The following is an 18701-nucleotide window of genomic DNA, read 5'->3' on the forward strand; positions in this document are numbered from 1 at the left end:
CAGTTACTTGTGTTGCTCCTTTTCGAGCTCCATCACTTTGAGATTTGGCTTGAAGAAACATATTGTGCTATAGCTGTATGCCTCTTTTCAGTTCAAGGACGTTTCACATCCACAGCTCCGTATCTCTGCTGGTATGTGGATACAACGTGACACACATTGGGCCTCACTTTAAACTCCGTAACGAAGCACTCGGTCTTCCTCCTCTCCTTCAGCATTGATGTTCATTTTTACTTCCATTGCCTGTTAACTATCGTGCTAGCGTGCAGGTGCAGTGGAGGTGAACCTGTCTTTTATGTAGAGCAAAATGTCTTACAAATAAAGTGGTTTTTGGGTTTGATGAAAATTTCAAAGAGGCATTATTGATTTTGACACAATATGTTGTAGTCATACAAAAACGCATCATCCCAGCTGATGGAGGGAGAGAGGTGGTGGCTTGCTGCAACCCATAATTTAAGAATATCAGAGCACAGTTGATATATTTTCTAATATTTTGCTCCATTGCTGTCTGGATGAAATTCATTGATTCTCTCACAATGGCAAATACATTACAAACAGGAGAATATAAGACAGGAGGCTGGAAGAGGATTGTCGATCCTCTGATTTACTGCTCTGAACGTAGCTCACTCGCAGTACTGATGAGCTTGGCTCAGCAGCAGCACGCCGCCTGTGGAATCACATGGCAGGTAGCAGGGTAGAAACGGCGTTCATGTGAGTAATGATGTGAAACCCTCATTCTCACTGTTAATAACTCCACAACCACAGGGCAGAGCTGAGTGCCACAGCGCTGTGCCATTACTATTTGTGACAGTGGCCATCAGCCCTCTGCCAGAGCCAATAACAGCCTCTGTGGTTCAACCAGAGGCGCAGCAAATATTAGACGCTCTCTAACCTGAGAGCAGAGGTGACAACCTGTCTGTCCACACTTCCTGCTAATGTGCATGGCCCACAATCAAATGAACACATCCTGCCATTATTTACAGACTATAAAATCAGAGGCTGCCATTAGACACACCAACAAGTTTCTCTTATTAGTTATTACATGCAGCTTCCTTGGCAATAATCATTTGGGGGCCATGTGAAGTAAATCATCCTGCAAGCTTGGGGTTGTGAGGGTCTAAGATTATGATTATGGTCTAATCTTGTGTAATGTAATCACTGAGTCCTTTTCCAAATCCATTTTCATATAGGAATGAATATATCAGGAGAATCAGGTGAGAGCATTGTTGAGTTCTCCATCCTTACATGTAGCATGCATAAGGACTTATTTTACTACTTTCTGTAGAAGCTGTTTCCACACAGGCATCACAGCCCTGAGCTTTTTCGTGATTATCTGATGGAGGAACATTAGAGAATCTAAATATCCATCACACCGGGCTGTTTCCTGATGTGTAGGAAAAAACAAATCTGGCTTTCACCCGACCCAACTCTCCCGATATTGCCGGTAGTTCATGTGTTAAAAAAGGTATCCCAATGGCATGTACGTCTGGGCCTAATCTAGACTACTTATGGTACTTTTAGCTTTGATATAGCCCTGGTAAATGTGATGTGCCCCAAATACCACAAGTTCCACCGTCTACAGTGGAACGTAGTTGAGGAAGCCAAACTTACCCTGAGTCAATACCATTCGTTTAGACCAACGGTGGCCAAAAACACTGCAAATAAGGGCCACATTTCAGGTGTCCAGGTCACAGGCCAGCAATCTCAGAAGAGATGCCCAGACCTCCCTCTCCCCAGCCCCCTCTTTCAGCTCTTCCAGAGGGATACCAAGGTATTACCTGAGACCAGACACCGTTAGAAAGGTGCTTGTTTCAGTCATGTGCATATATGATCCTGTTCTTTCAGTCACTGTCTACAGCTTGAGGCCAAAGGTAAGGTCATCTCCAGCTCTCTCTTTTCACCAGCTGAGTCCAGCACAGCAGTCACATCACTGCAGATACTGCACCAACCAATCTCTCTATCAACACCTACTCCACTTCCAACACCACTGGTTGTAGAGCTAAATAGTCCTTTACGTTGTCTCTGTTTGTAGGTGAAATGTGACCAGTATTGGCCCAGTCGAGGCACGGAGACGTACGGGATGATTCAAGTGACCATGTTGGACACGCTGGAGCTGGCTACGTACAGTGTGAGAACGTTTGCCCTCTATAAGGTAAGACCACCATGTTGCTGTTGATTCGTTTAGTTACACAGATCACCAGGAGCAACTCAGGGTTCAGTATCTGGTCCAAGGATACTTTGACTTGCAGATCAGGGATCAAACCTCTGACTTTCCAATTAGTAGACGACCAGTTCTATCTACTGAGCCCACAGCTGCACAAGCGACCTCCCATCCAAACACTAACCAGGACCAACCCAGCTTAGCTTCCAAGCTCAGACAAGACTGGGTGTGCTTAGGGTGGTATGGCTGGAAGCCAGCGTCACATCTTAGTCCACTGGCCTGTTTGAAAATTGCTTAAAAGTTAGAATCTTCTGTTGTTGAGATTAAGCTTCGTTAGGTTACGGCTTAACTGTATGCTATCTCTAAATTTATGCTATGCAGTTTGGCAACCGCCTGGTGGAGGTTAAATCACATCAGTCACTATTTTTCACTAACAGTAAACCCAGACATATAAAAAATATGTAGAAAAATTAAACACCAATAGTAATAAACTAAGTATCTGTATTTTTCACCCTGTATATTCAGTTTACTTTCAGCAAACAAAGGAGTGTCATTTTTTATCCGCTTGTTAAGTTTCGCTTCATGAGTCGTTTCCAGATCCTTCATTGTTCAAAAGCAAATAAAAACTGAAGCATAACAAAGAACTAAAACAAGTCCAAATTCTTTCAATTTCAGTAAAATGATCTGAGACTGCTTCATACATCCGAGGAAAAATGGAAACAGGATCATAATTTAATCACTTAACAAACAGATTGCTGAACTCTCGCAATTGCAAATCACAAAATGTCTTTAGCTCATGGACCTAATTCTGCTCACCAGTGTGCAAGTATTCTAAACTAGTGTTTCCCACAGAACCTTTTTTCTCTGATAATCCAAAAGCCACATACTTTTTTATAAGGAACTGACAAAGAAGTCATTGGGATGCTAAAGACATGCTACCTTCTGGGTTGGCCTACAAAAAAGGTCATCCCTGCAGCACTCCGTGCTGATTAAGGCTTCCGCAGCTTTAAAAGGATAGAAAATATTCTTTCTTGTCTAGAAAGTACTTAAGAGTCTAAGCCAGGGGTGTCCAAACCTTTTTCACTGAGGGCCACATACATAAAAATATAGGAGGGGCGGGGCCACTTACTAGAAATTAGGTATATAACCTTAACTTTACTGTATTACTCTGTGTTAACAAGAAAAATGCAGATAAGAAAGTGGTGCAAAAGCAGGGTAGTGACAGAATCGATGCGCATTATTGATATTTGAAGCATGTGTACCTGCACATGCATGCTTATTAACACACGGGTACTGTGGAATATATTTTTAAAGCGCTCGTGCTCTCGTCCACTCCCCGCAAAAAATTAGCAGCTGTGCGGCGTCATCGGTGCTCTCATCGCTTGCGATGGAGTAAAAATCAAAAGCACAGCTTTATCAGACAGTTGCAGTTTAATGTTGGCTGACGCGTCTTCAGTGAGTCGCACGACTGGATTTCTGGACACGCTGACGTTGTTGAAGTCCTGCACTTTTCCCACATTATTTCGGTGACTTTAACGAGGCCGTGTTTGATGAGGTCTCCATCTGAAAAAGGCTCGCCATATCTCGCGATGAGTTGGTCGACCTCATAGCGGCTATTGGAGCCTTTTCCTGGACAATTTGAGCACGAAATAAATACTGCTGCTGACCCTGCAGGAGAGTTACTTTCTGCTCTGGCTCAGCACCAGTGTAGGATGCACAGGCCTGATGTTTGGTTTCATAATGACGTCGTACATTATCCTCTTTCATAACTGCCACAGTTTCAGTGCAGATCGAACAGACACGCTTCCCCTTGAGTTCTTTGAAGAAATCTTCACTCTCCCACCGTGTCTGAAATTTTCTGCACTCACTTTCTACCTTTCGCTTCTTTGGTTCTGCCATGTTTAGTAACTTGGGGGTAAATTTCTTCTGTGATGTCCTTTTTGGTGGAGCAACTGCCTTGATCAACAGTAGCTCCCCCTGGTGTTAAAACTAAGAAGTGCAATACACTCAAGTGCGGCTATTCTATTTATGAAATTACTTGTGGGCCAATTAAAAATGGACCGCGGGCTTGGACACCCCTGGTCTAAGCAGATTGTGGCCTTGGTGCCTGAATTGGGGGGAAAAAGTGTGTTGTGCCTGATATTATGTTTGTCACTGATAAAGCTATCAAAACGTCATCATACACCAAGGACACTTTGTGTGCTTCTGACCCATATGGAAAAGATATTTATAAATCTTATAAAGTTTTTATCTGTCTTGTATGAAACTTGTATGAAAAGCATACAAGAGTGAAAACACATATAAGATCCCTTGAAAAATTATATAATGAAACTTGTATGTTTTGTATACTTACTAAAAAAATATATGAAAGTAATGAGAAAGTGGCCACTTTCATGAGTAAATCATATATGATTTTACTATTTCTTTTCCATATGGGGAGTGCAGCTCAGAGTGCATTTGTGATGCACAAATAGTGCGTAATAAGAAGTTCTTGCATTAATCATTCAGATAATTGAATTTATGCCAGTGAATCTTTTAGCCTCATAATCACATTAGTGTGTTGGGGTCTGTTTTTATGAGTGACAAACTTGAGTAAATGTGTCAACAGAATGGCTCCAGTGAAAAAAGAGAAGTTCGACAGTTCCAGTTTCTGGCTTGGCCGGACCATGGAGTGCCTGAGTATCCGACCCCAACACTGGCCTTTCTACGCAGAATCAAGTCCTGCAATCCTCAAGATGCCGGACCCATGGTGGTTCACTGCAGGTAGACCTTATCTTACATTAACACAAATACTGCAGCATGCTCAAAAACTATTGTTTCAGATCATGTGACATTGCTGGAAACCATCTTCGTGTATGCAACTCTCAAACCAGTAACCAGCCCCCTTTAAGGGACATGCACACTCTTGCATCTTGCAAGGTTTTCACAGCTACTCTGTGTGATATTGATTTAATATACTTATTTGCCTGTTTTCTGTCTCCATCTGTTGATCTGTATTGTTTAGTAATTCATTCATTTATTTATTCAAGTCTTGTGTGAGAACGTTGCAGCTGAAGTCTGATATTATCCTAAATTTCTAATATTTTTTAACTTCGTCTCAGGCTAACATTGATCTTGTTACAAAACCAGCTGAACCTCTTTCACAGCTACGGCGCAATCATTTTAGAACGAAGATAAAAGTGAGTTTTAAACACTGTTGGTACGTCCGTGACTGACATTTGCATTTATGCAATTTATTTCTCTATGAACACAAATGCAAATACACCAAAGTGCTAGAGGTGAATCAGGCAGACAGAGATGCAGCCTGGAGGAAGCTCTCACAGAAGCCTTTTCACCCCAATTTCCAGTGTAAACATTAATCTGCCTTTAGACATGCTTGGACAATAAGTCGCAACCTAGTTTGTTCAAAGCATACTAACACCTTTAAGCCAAGAGCAGCGATTCTGTTTAAATACTTTGCTTTAAGTGCTGAACATTCCTCACAGCTAACCCATCAAAGAAAATGTGTTGTGCCGAAAGAAAACAGAAATCCTTCAAAGTGTTTTCGTACGCTGCACACAGCACACTCATGTTTACCAACCCAGCTGATCTGGGGAGCTTTAAACCAGACTTATCAAAGGAACAACAGGGGCAAGGATCTGAAAAGCCAGTCCAGTTTTCTGTAGGCAGCATGCTCCCTCCCTGCTGTCTGAAGGACCTTCACACCACTTCTTCTGTGAAGAAGTGGGATCAGTGATTTCAAAGTGTAGCACTGAAATACTTCAGTATCTAAAGCTCATACTGCATTTAGTCTCCAACCTGTAATAAAGAAAAAGCAAAGCAAACGGAGGAAACTGGAGAAAAACAACTACTGTGCATATTTTACTCTACGCCCTAATGTGGCAGTGTGTTATTCATCATGGTCTCATGTGTTCACATACAACATGGTTTATAATTGAAATCCATTGATCTGTTTACAAGAATGAGTTAAGTTGGTCAAATGAACAGAGATGTATTTGATTCTGTAAATCCGAATATTGTACAGCCTTCCTGTTACAAAAGAATCGCCAACAACGCATTATTTCACTTTCCAAAAAATGTCGTTTATTTGTCTTTAAATGGAGGGAACAGAGTCCCTTATGCTGGATGGATGTCACTTCCTGTTTCTGCTGTCATATAGTGCAGGAAAAGGGACCCAAATGCAGGACTCAGAAGCAGGCGGGGGTAAAACAGAAAAACACATTTATTAGGTTAATGCACAGAACCAAAAATAGTAAGTCCACTGGGGAAAGACGAAATGCACAAACAAGCCACACAGGGAGGGTAGATAAATGCTGAGACATGGATGAAGGGGGACGGCTTGATTATAGATTTACACATGAGATAATCATGGATAATTGAACACAGGACAGGAGAAGTAAAACTATCAGAAAGACAAAATAAATAAATAGCCAAAAGAAGGACTATTAAATAAACAAACATCACACTACAACATAACATACAGTGAGGAAACACTGAGGGTGATAAGAATGGAATAAACCAAAATCGCAAACAAACAAAAGAAGCCAGTCCGTGAGTATCAGAGTCCAAACTATGAATACTAAAATACAGAAAGACCCAAACACAAAGCTAAGCCTGCAAAGTAAGGACTCAGACACCAGCAAAACACACAGACTCTAACATCTATACTTCTCCACCAGATTTATATGGCACCAAATCAGAACAACGGCTGCCTAAAGGTGCTTCATGTGACAATAATGCAGAGAAAAGCCTGACAAGCAGATGATCCCCTGTGAGCAAGCACTTGGCAACAGTGGGAAGGAGAAACTCCCGTTTCACAGGAAGAAGCCTGTGGCAGGACCGGCGTCAGGGAGGGGCGGGGCCATCTGCTGCATTGGGAGGAAAAAAATAATAATATCGTTTATACGCTTTTCTTTGTCCTGGAAATGTTTCCGCTTTTATGCGGCTCTTGGCCAGCAGAACTCGTTCTTCTTCATTAGTCTGCTCTCAGCGAAGGTTCGTTTTAATGTCACGACATGCTGAACGCATGAAGAATGCATCATATGAACGAACTGTTCCCTCGTGATTTCATTCTCCTCTGCCGTCCTTTCAAAGTCAGCTTAAAATTCAAAACGGACACTGCTGAAGGTCGTGTAGAAACAGGAAGTGACATATAGCTGTCATCAGGGACTCCCATGTGCTGCGGCAGCTTTTGGATGTTTGTTTCCTCCGTTTTTTATCAACCTGCATAAAACACCAGTTACAACATAAAAGGTACAATCTTAAAATGTATGGTTTCATTTTGTACTCTCACCTTATATTAACTGTTCAGGAACTTTCATTACTTTGTATTTAACAGTCAATAAAATAAAAAAATACAGAAACTGCTTTTTTATCATTTTAATAATCAGATGCAGTTTTACAATAATGTTCTACAAACAAGTTAATAACTACTACACATTATTATGTTTGTTAATTTTGTTAACTAACAATTTATAATTAAATAACAGTGATTAAAAAAATACCCATTTATTAACATTAAGGATGGAAACTGTTGTAAGGCGAGCAGGAAATAGATTTTTCTTCTTTTTTCTGCATCTCAAATGACTGGTCTGCTTATACTGTACAAATTTAGACACAAAAAGCAAATATATTTCTTCCTTATGGAACAGATATTACATTTCCATAAAGTCAGAGAACCGTATCTGGCTTTTCCATTTCCAATTCTGCAGCACAAATCCAGAATTCATATATTCCCATAAGGGGATGTTAGATATAAACTGCAGGTATTTTTATTTATAACACAATAAGTACATGAGCACGTATGCAGAGGTCCTGAGCTGCACTTTAAAACCCACAGTCATCCTGTAACCCTGACATCCTGCAGTGCTCACGGTGCAATCTGTGGGCTTCGTCGTCCACAGCACAACATTGTAGATGGAACCAAATAATGGTAAATAATACAATGATATACTCTGAAAGCTCTTGTCCTGTTTATATGTTCAAAACAATACATTTTTGGATATGGACTGTTCTTCAAATGGCTCACAGCAGTTTGGTCCATTCACTAAAATCAAGGCTGTAGAGTAATCGCTTTACTTCTGCCACACAATAGAATAAAACAAGTTTCCATATTGGACTGCAGTTTGTTAGCTCCATTAACTCACAGTTTTTAAATTTATATCATCATTTATTTACCTTTTTACTGTTAAAATTAAAAATCTCTTTTACAAGAGTGTCCTGGCCAAGCTCAGCAGTGGTATCATAAACGAATTATGAACACGGCAAAATACAAGAAACAAGTAAAAAGTGCATGATCGTAAAGTTCAAAACTGAGGAAACGTAGCTGATCTGTGTCAGAATAACTAGTTTAGGCAACTTTAACGATCTGCCTCCAGATCAGTTAAAATGGCCTTTTTTATAATTTAATGTGAGCTTTAAGCACAGGTGCCACGAATAAGTCTTTGAACCAAAGACAATAACCATCTATAACTTCCTTCATGTGTAGGTCAATAAGAAAGACCAAGAATGGCCTTGTAAAAGAAGATTTTACTGATGCTTGTGTCTCCAGAAGGACAAAGCAGCCTATCCAAGCCGAGCAATATTCAATGAGGTGTAGAGACTCTAAGGTCCATCGTGAATCTCTGTGCGCCATGACAGACAAATCCAGAACGTGTAAGCGTTGTGAGCAAGCAGGCATATAAACGAAATCACCCTGATCAACCAATGACAGAAAAGTGGAATCAATGAGCCCCTCCTTGCCTCCATAATGTTAAAGGCCAGCCTCGTCTCTCAGTGAATCTTTATGGAGGCACGAGGACCCATTTGTAACTGGTTTGGACTGGTATTCATGAGGATTTCGATGCTGTTCCCGACCCGTGGAAATGCCACAGTGGTCAGGGGAAAGATGTGAAGCGCTCAGGGATCTCTGGTCTGACGCCTGTGTTTCCTCTCTGTGCTCCCGTCAGTGCCGGCGTGGGCCGGACGGGCTGCTTTATTGTGATTGATGCCATGTTGGAGAGGATGAAACACGAGAAGTCGGTGGACATATACGGTCATGTGACGTGCATGCGAGCTCAAAGGAACTACATGGTGCAGACAGAGGATCAGTACATATTCGTCCACGAGGCCCTGCTGGAAGCTGCAGTCTGTGGCAACACAGAAGTCCCTGCCCGCAACCTGTACGCCCACATCCAGAAGCTCAACCAGGTGCCCGCTGGAGAGGCGGTGACAGCTATGGAACTGGAGTTTAAGGTGAGCAGATCTGGACTTTACAGCTTTGGGCACTCAGTATATTTAAGGAAGCACTTTAAACACATACAGTAACTGCCTCGACTGTGCTTGGATTCAATGACAGACACTTTAAGTCATGGAAAAAGATGAGAGAGCAGCTGCACCTTTAGTTTCTTACAGGCTTTTCAGGATCATCACTGAGGAGAAGGTGATAGGAGTCCAACCCAAACACCTTCTGTTGGGATTTTTCACTCTGTTGTGCAAACTCACTGCATTTCTGTCCGCTAGTAAACTAGAGGTCATTCCATAACAATGTACAGTACACACACTGTGTGTTACCATGTTTCAGTGCAAATTAAGAATAAAAGAAATGAGCTTTAAATGACTGCAGTGCTAGTAGTAGTCTCAGAGTCAGATTCACTACATGTAAACACTTTAATGCATCTAGAGAAAAATATTAAACAGGTTTTGGGGATGGGTGGATGGATCATTGACACAACCATGCCATGAGGGTAAAAGCATTTTTTGTTTATTTAAATTGGAGTCCCTTGGAATACGGGGATCTGCAAGACTCATATCCATCCAGCCTACTTTAGGTAGATTTTAAATCATAAAGTCAGAATCAGTTACTACAACATTGCAGTCAGTAAAAGTATAGCTATCATGGCCTGGTTTGTACATGTAAATGTAATACTCAAGTGCAAGCAAAGGCAGAAGGAAGATTTTCCTTCTTCTCAGAGGAGAAGTTGTTAAAGCTTAACTTCTGAGCTCCTGATGAGGCTGGAGTAGAGGGAGCTGCAGAGGGAGAGCAAGAGCCAGGAAAACCGGGAGATAAGGTCATCCCAGGTTAGGTAGTTTTATACGGGATGATCTGCAGCAATCCACTGTCTTCAACTGCTTTAGCAAAAGTGCAGTGGCTTAAGCAGTTTCTGTCCTGCAGCAGGGGGAATGCCCAGCATTCAGTATTATGCTGCTTTTTAATGCAAGCAGGGTGGCTGTAAATCTGAACAGAGCATGATTAGGTTTTCATCCTCAGTTCACTGCAAATTTATTTGTCAAGCAATTCTGAGGTTGGCACTTGCCCTTGCAGTGCAGAGGTCTCACATTAGTGCCTGTCGGTAAAAAACACCTCCTCCCCACCGAAACTGAAAAGAAAAATTTGAGAATGAAATCATTCATGCAGCTAGGTTTGCATCCAAACATCTTATTTCTCTGGTTTGATCTGCATTGTCACAGGCCTTTCAGCTCACACTAAATGTTTCAGGATTTGTTTTGACTTTTCAGCATCTTCAGGATGAGCTTCAACACACGACAGTATCCGACATTCATTTGAAGTCAGAGAAAAAAAGGATCGTCTCAAAGTGCATCATTCTCGTGCATCAGTACGAACGTTAGCTCCTCGTGCCCTTTAACAACCTTGCTCACGCGCCACACTGGATTAGCACTATAAAGACCAGAGGCAGATGATAGACAGTGGATGCTGCCGTGTAGCTGCAATCGCCTGTCCTTTCTTCTGTCTCTGCAGAAACTGGCCAACTCTAAAGCACATACCTCAAGATTCATCAGTGCCAACCTGCCGTGCAACAAATTCAAGAACCGCCTGGTGAACATCATGCCTTTCGAGTCTACTCGCGTCTGCCTGCAGCCGATCAGAGGGGTGGAGGGCTCTGACTACATCAATGCCAGCTTCATCGACGGGTACAGGTGAGCCCACAGAAATCACTTCACAGAAATAAGTAGTGCGGCGCATTTCTGCTCAGCTGTTGCACCTCTAATGAGCCGGGGGTTGGACCTTCTCTGTGGCAGCTGACAGCATTAAATTACAGGCTGACATGGAGTCCGGTGTTTCACCGCCTCACATCCCTTTGTTGTGTCAGTTGTCAAAACAAATTGGTTTTATTGACAGGCCTGTTCATTCTCCCACTTTTTCCACCTCTTGTGAATGGATAAGCTGTTTGAGATCAGTGACATGTCAGAGAAATGAACTGATTACACCAACAGGTCCACGACGCGACTGCCGTCTGTGTCCATGTTCTGTCTTTGGACATGAAGAAATCTTGAGGGTTTTCTACCTTTATAGAAGGGAAATGAACTGAGGAGACACTCAGCTTAATGCCTGTGTGATCATAGCTCAGTATGAAGGCCAGAAATCTGATCAGTCCTTTTCTTCTTTCTATCAACATTTATGTGCAAAAACATAATGAAAACAGTTTAGGTTAAGTTTATTTTATTGTCTTCTTGGATCAAGGAAACACTGACATTGCAATAAAACATAGTAAAGTAGAGACATGCATGAATTTGAGATTCAAAGTAACGCTGATTTGAAGAACATGCAGTCTATATGCTTCATATTACTTATTCCTGTAGTCTGCATTTGGAGCTCTACGATGTAGCACGATGCCCAAAAGATCATGTGACAACACGAGTCATGATCGTCTCCACAGCTTTAGCCAGAACTCGTATGATCGCATGATTATATGGTTCAGGATATACAAAGTTGGTCACTTGAGCTTTGGGCTAAAATTCAACTCACAAACTTTCATGTTGTTGCTCAGATTTTATTCTGAAAGTTATGACGGCGAGTGATGATTCAAATCTGCCCTCAGTCTGCTAACATTGTCTTCTGTTTACAGTAAGCTTACAGCTGCGAGATGCATCACTGAGCACTATCACAGTCCGTCACCTCCCCTTACTTCAGGTGTAGAAAGCATGTTTAGTGCTGTTTATTTATAAGCACAGATGAATATTAAATTCTTTGAAATGGCCAGCAGGTCGTCGGCTGCAAAAAACAACTTGTGTTTGTATAGATTTCAGCTGGAAAATGACTCCAAAGTTATTGATGAGTGCCCTCAATGCACGGCCTTGGTAAACAGTTACCAAACTGAATACAACATGATGTTTATTTTCTAACATCTCTTCCCCAATCTTTGTCCAGAAACACGATAAACAGAGTGACTCTGACATTAGCCTAGGAGCATAAAGTGTCCCTCAGACTCTTAGTCACATTCAGCCCAACACGTCACAATGTGATTTCATAAACAGTACACATGTCTCTCACAACATTAGCACCGATATTGTCACACATCACGTTAATCACGGGCTCTTTTATGAAAAGACTTATTGAAAGTTTTCTAGCGCACTTTCACAGAAAGCAGTGGCTAATGAGTCAGGACTTCCCATTTTACATGCAGGGTGGGTGTATGTTGTTTTTGGCTCCCAGCACCTAATGAAGTCCCCTGAGTACCCCCCACCAAAGGGAGGCAACGGAAAGAGGCAGGGGTGTCGTGTAATTCCTCTCTAATTCCTGTGTCGGTAATTAAGAGCGGAGTGAGATTCGGGAGCTCCATCCCTCACTGAGCTCAGCCTTTAAAGAGCGAAGCATGGATTAGGATAGATTAAGGTGAGGGGAATGCACATGATTATGATGATTAGTGGACATGCCCGGTGACGTCTTTGTGTATCACCATTAGTCATTCTCCTACTTACTGCGCTGCGAGATACAAAGGCAGCGAGTGCTTACACCACAATGTTATTAACTCTGCATGAGTCAAAAGTTACAACAGTGAAATCTGCTTCCTGCTTAATTAACTTTTGATAGAACTCTGTTGTGGTTCTCACTATTAACTGTGAAATGCTTTAATTTGTCTAATATTAATGGAAAATCTATTCTATTAACTTTTCTGGGTTATTGATTTGGCTTTCGTTTCTGTCAGCGAGTATGCCTGAAACTCTTGCTTCATGTAGAATTTTAACTGGTTCATATTTTTTTTCATAATTTCAAAAAGATAAACCTTCACATATGCTATACTGAGGTATTTCAAAGGCTTTTAATGATTATAGCTTGTAGCTCAGGAAATTCAAAAATCTAGTATCTCAAATTATTGAAATATTTCGGCTGCTTTTCAAATAATATGAACCACATATCTGTCAGTCTAGTTCAGCAGACACAACCACAGGGAAGTGTGCTGACTTGAAAGTTGTCCAGGTGATGATCATCAAAACCCTCTGCAAGGAAAGGAAGCCACAGAAGGTCATTGCTCAAAATGCTGTTTGCAGCAAGTATATTCATGAAAAGATCATTAAACCCAAGCGACAGATGACCACCGATTTTTGTGGATTGTCAAGAATTTGGGAGCGCTTCATAAGTAGTAGAGTGAGGAACATTAAAAGCTGTCACACACAAGTGTCTTGAAGAAAAGTGCTACACCATCACAGTCCTGAACCAGAGGCTGCATTACTGAAACTGCATTACTGCTTTTCTTTGGTGATTTGGGATGCCACGTCATCTGCTGGTGCTTTTTGCTTCACTGTGTTTTATCACGTCCAGAGTGAACACAGCTTGTACCAGGGTATTTAGAGCACTTCATGTTTCCATCTTCTGACAAGTTTTATGGAAATGGAAATTTCTTTTGTCCAGCAGGAGCCAACACCTGCCCACAGCGCCAAAATCACTACCAAATGCTTCGCTGACCAAATTATTACTGTGCTTGACTAGCCCGTCATTTGTTTGTGGTGTGAGGAAGATGAGAAATACTCAACCTTAGAAAAGAAACAAAAACAGAGAAGCTGAAGGCAGATAGCAAAACAACCTGGTAATAATAATACCTCAGCAGTGCTGCAAGCTGATGGCCCCATCACACAGCACAGGGATGCGATAATTCATGGTCAATGGTGTATTAAATAAGGACTATATTCTGCTGCACCCTTTCTGCTCTTGGCTCTGCATGATGGCATGATCGTCGTGTTGGTGTTGTTCCCAGATCATCATACTAAATGTTGTTCCAGGACCAATCAGAATGTTGTGACGTCATACTTTTGCGACTTCGGGAAAAAATGCCGTAAAACAAAAAACTGTACTTAAGCTGCAAGAACCCGCCTCTGTCCGCCGATCAACGGACCCTGACCCTTTAATAAACGCTGAGCAGAATTGATATTGTCCTTGCAACACTGGAACTTCATAATTGCACGAATGGCTTGGCGCGCCAAAGAATAACGTCACAACAATGTGATTGGTCACTTGCAATGTTGATCCTGGATCAACACCAACACGACGATATCAGATCATCCCTGTAACACGACATATTATACATATGTTAGACTAAGTTTAGATCAATATAGTCACAACAGCTGCACCACATGTTGTTAAAGCCTTAGTCATCCATTTAGATACAAGCTGCCTTAAAGGGGGGCTAAGCCAAGATAACAATAACAATGTAAATAAGGATTATTTTGAACTGCAAATCATGCAAAGCCACTCTACTCCAAGAATAGAAATGTGGAGCTTTCAGGCTTCCAACTTGCAAATGATTGCACACTGTTTTTATTTACATTTTAAGCAGCATCCAAAGTTTTGTATTCAATCCCAGGAGGCTTAAGTGACATCAGCTTAACATGAACATCCAGAGAGTTCTTAGAGACGAGCTAATACACGTTGGCTTTTGATTTTCTGCTGGCAGTAGAAAAAAAGGCAGAATAACTCCAGCCTTGTCTCTAAAACAAAGCTCTGAATATTAGCATATATGCTAATATTCAGAGCTTTGTTTTAGAGGGTTAGGGTTAGGGCTACTACAGTTTAGTAACATTTGGTTCAAACTGTTCTGGGTGCTCATCAACAATCTGGCTTTAACCAGCTGCTGCTGGTTAAATGCTTCAGCCAGTCAGCAGCGCTCAGCAGGTAAAGCGACAGCATCAAAATAAGCAGCGTTCGTTCCTATATTTGTTTTGGTTGTTGTATTATGGAGTATTGAAATAATAGCTCCACTGCTTGTGAGAGGAGGACAAACATGTAGCCAAAAACAACAAAGCCTCCAACCACCAGTGTCACACAAGAGCACTGATATATACAGATAACAGAAACACACCCAGGCATGCAAGTCTGTGGGAATTACCTAGGCCCACTGTTATATGCGTCAACACTGCCCCCTGGTGGTGTCCAGCTGCAGAGGATCGCCTGGAGCCGGCAGAGCAGCTGGGGTGGCATCTGTCATTTTAACAGAGCTGTTAAAAAGGCTATGTGTTCAAGCAAAACTATTTAAAAATCAGCGCACACATTAGCAAGCAGCTGACTCATCAAATTTTCTTTAAAGGGGTATGTGAAATTAAATATTTAACACCTGAGAGGTTCGTTCAACACTTGTGGGATGTCATTGCCCAGAACTCTTGTCCGGATGTGGTGAAGCCGCAGCTACATTAACTCTTTTATTTTTGCAGTGTCACGAATTGTGAAAAACCATGACTGTAATTCATAATGAGCATTTTAGGCAGATGTACTTGATCCATTGCACATTTTAATGGAGCAAGTTCTTGTTTTCTAAGGTATTATTTATCAGCTTACGTGTCTCAGAACCAGCCAGGCAAAGTCAGTCATCACCCGAAATACCCAGACCCCCAAGTTCCTAAAACCAAATCACAGATCTCTTTGGGAGCACTGAGTCGATCATTAACTGACATAAAAAAGCAGGTAAAATTAGTTTGGGGCAGCTGGTGATTATCTGGCTAAGCAACTCATACATGGTTTACTTTACTGAATCACAATCAGGTAAGAAGATGAGAATAAAGATATTTCTTTGCTTCCATTGGACTGTACATGTACGAACTCACTCGCAGCCTTGACAGATCAAACTAAACCTTTTCGATTTCTGTCCATTTCATGATAATATGAGTGGGCAACAGTGAGATTATTTAAGTGCTGTCACTTTGCTTTACAGAAAGAAACCCAAAGTGATTTTCTGAAGCAGAGCTGAAGTGGAAGAAAACTGAAGCCAAATAGCAGCAGAGCTGCTGCAGCCCAGAGGAGTAAACACAGGCTCTGTGTCTCTGTTTCCATTTGCAGGCAGCAGAAAGCCTACATGGCCACCCAGGGCCCGTTAGCCGAGACCACAGAGGACTTCTGGAGAATGCTGTGGGAGCACAACTCCACCATCGTAGTGATGCTCACCAAACTCCGAGAGATGGGACGGGTAATACAAAACAGCTTCACCTTCTTTTATGTCACGTTGCACTGAAAACAATGCAAGATCTGAATCGTTTCTATACATCAAGCAGAAATCTGGAATGAAAGTGATGATAAAGGCTCCACAGGGAAAAGGAGGGCAGAGCATACACACATGTATATTTTTAACATGAGTAAAAATGCTTTCTTTTTTTTTAAGGAGCATGAAATGTTTCTACATTTTGCCAAATCTAGTTTTAATAAAACTCGTATACACTGAATTTACTGTTAATACAAAGTAGAATGACATTTCAAAGAGTATAATGATCTGTACGTAACACATAAGGCTCTGCTTGAAACATCTGGCTGTGGGATTTTGTACGATAAATATTTTTCAACTACTGGTAAAGACAAAGTTTGTCAAGGATTTAAAGTCTTTGACAAAAAGTTCAATATACTCCTAAATACCATCCAGTAATGGGTTTCTAAAGATGGTTGGATCAGTGCGTATAAAAGTGGAATATACAATTTGAATATGCAGAAAATATAGTGCTTTACTTAAATGAAGAAAGACATTTATTCACTTTGTTCAGTAAAATTTAAGTTAATTTAATTTTTTTATTTCTGTCATTGTAACTTCTTGTTTTGTCTGTTTTTGCTTTTTAGTTAGGTATGAATCTATTATTTGATCATCACACCTCTCAGGTCCATTAAATATGCAGTCTTATAATAAACAGTAAAACAAAAGGCTGTTATGTGCAGTGATTTTATATGTCAACATGGATTTGCTCTGGCTGCTCATGGAGGTGGGTTGCAAAGCGGCTGGCAGCTTAAATAGTTCTGGGCTGAGCTGATATGGACGAGCTGTGAGATCAGCTGAGCTGACGGGCATGTAGCTGAGCTCGACGTTACAGCCTGCCTGATGTCATGCAGGATTTCTCCAGCTCTGTGTATGTTACAACATCGATGCATAGAGTTCATTGTCATATACTCTTAAATGTTACAAGAAACAGCAGTGTTGATGATTCATAAGGACATGCAGATACTCACATTTTGCTATAATTCAGCAATGACCTGCTTTCAAATGAATGCTCCTGTTCCACCACGTCAGCCTTTGTCCAGTCTCTGTGTTATCAAAGTCCTTGAAGAAGCTGGTGCTGAAGTGTCACATTGCTTTTATTTCCTTTATCAGCAGACACTGGGGTTGTTTGCTGTGCTGTGGGTGCTTACACAGAAGGAAAAAAGCGTGGTGGTCAAAAGCAGCCTGACAGCAACAGAAGCCACTGCCCATTTCACACTAATCTGAGGCCTAATCGTTGCATTTTGGTCTCAGTGTTAAAACTCCAAGTCAGTTATGCATTTTGCGATCATCTTCTCTCCATCTTTCAGGAAAAGTGCCATCAGTACTGGCCTGCTGAGCGCTCTGCACGTTACCAGTACTTTGTTGTGGACCCAATGGCCGAGTACAACATGCCTCAGTACATCCTCCGAGAGTTCAAAGTCACTGATGCCCGGGTAGGTTCTCTTTTAGCAGCAGCAGGAATGTGACTGCAGATCACTCGTGCGCTCTTTCCAGCTGGTGGGGGAGGCAGGGATCGTTCTGTGTGAGCCATTTATCCTTTTTTCTTTCCATTTTCCTGCATATTAACCAGGATGGTCAATCGAGGACCATCAGGCAGTTTCAGTTCACGGATTGGCCAGAGCAAGGAGTGCCAAAAACCGGGGAGGGATTCATTGACTTCATTGGCCAAGTGCATAAAACTAAAGAGCAATTCGGACAAGATGGACCCATCACTGTTCACTGCAGGTAACTAAGAGCGTGTGTATGTTTGACCGCGTATAATCGGTTTGGTTGTCAAAATCTGACACGAGAAGCTTTAAGTGATACATTTCAGTATAATAATGTTAATGTATGTTTACCAGTGCTGGTGTTGGGAGGACTGGTGTGTTTATTACTCTGAGCATCGTTCTGGAAAGGATGAGGTATGAAGGAGTGGTCGACCTCTTCCAGACCGTCAAGACTCTCCGAACTCAGAGACCGGCTATGGTGCAGACAGAGGTATCAGTGTGATGCAGGGGCGTTCATCACAAGGGCGCAGTCATAAACAGCACATAAAAGAATAAAACACATCTTTTTGATTCTCCCCAAACAATAACATATCTTGGCTATACCTCTATCTACAAATTCAAAAAGCAACACAACATTGTGGCTTCATTAGTATCTGTGCAGACACAATCCACGTCTCTATGGCTCCTCCTGCCAGAGCAATAAACAAACATGTTGATCGACATCACGAAGTGCACAGAGCTACACAGAACTTTCAGCTGTGCCACAATGCACAGCTGACAATGCACAGCGCAGATGTTTACTGGTTTATCTGTTGAATGGGTCTGTTAGGG

The 18701-nt window shown here is 41.7% G+C and overlaps 1 protein-coding gene across 15 annotated transcripts in view; it reads left to right on the forward strand.

The window, feature by feature from the left end:
- Nucleotides 1-18701, forward strand: part of ptprfa (protein tyrosine phosphatase receptor type Fa) — a 340154-nt gene that overhangs the window by 317553 nt on the left and 3900 nt on the right. For all 15 annotated transcript variants that reach the window (XM_040030501.1, XM_040030485.1, XM_040030531.1 and 12 more), the window contains 8 exons: nucleotides 2030-2149; nucleotides 4767-4921; nucleotides 9106-9391; nucleotides 10896-11074; nucleotides 16203-16329; nucleotides 17691-17816; nucleotides 17954-18108; nucleotides 18225-18360. In XM_040030501.1, the coding sequence (XP_039886435.1) occupies nucleotides 2030-2149; nucleotides 4767-4921; nucleotides 9106-9391; nucleotides 10896-11074; nucleotides 16203-16329; nucleotides 17691-17816; nucleotides 17954-18108; nucleotides 18225-18360 (1284 nt within the window). The remainder of the gene's footprint in view (nucleotides 1-2029; nucleotides 2150-4766; nucleotides 4922-9105; nucleotides 9392-10895; nucleotides 11075-16202; nucleotides 16330-17690; nucleotides 17817-17953; nucleotides 18109-18224; nucleotides 18361-18701) is intronic.

The sequence above is a fragment of the Simochromis diagramma genome, unplaced genomic scaffold, assembly GCF_900408965.1.
Source record: "Simochromis diagramma unplaced genomic scaffold, fSimDia1.1 OVJJ01000334.1, whole genome shotgun sequence".
NCBI lineage: Eukaryota > Metazoa > Chordata > Actinopteri > Cichliformes > Cichlidae > Simochromis > Simochromis diagramma.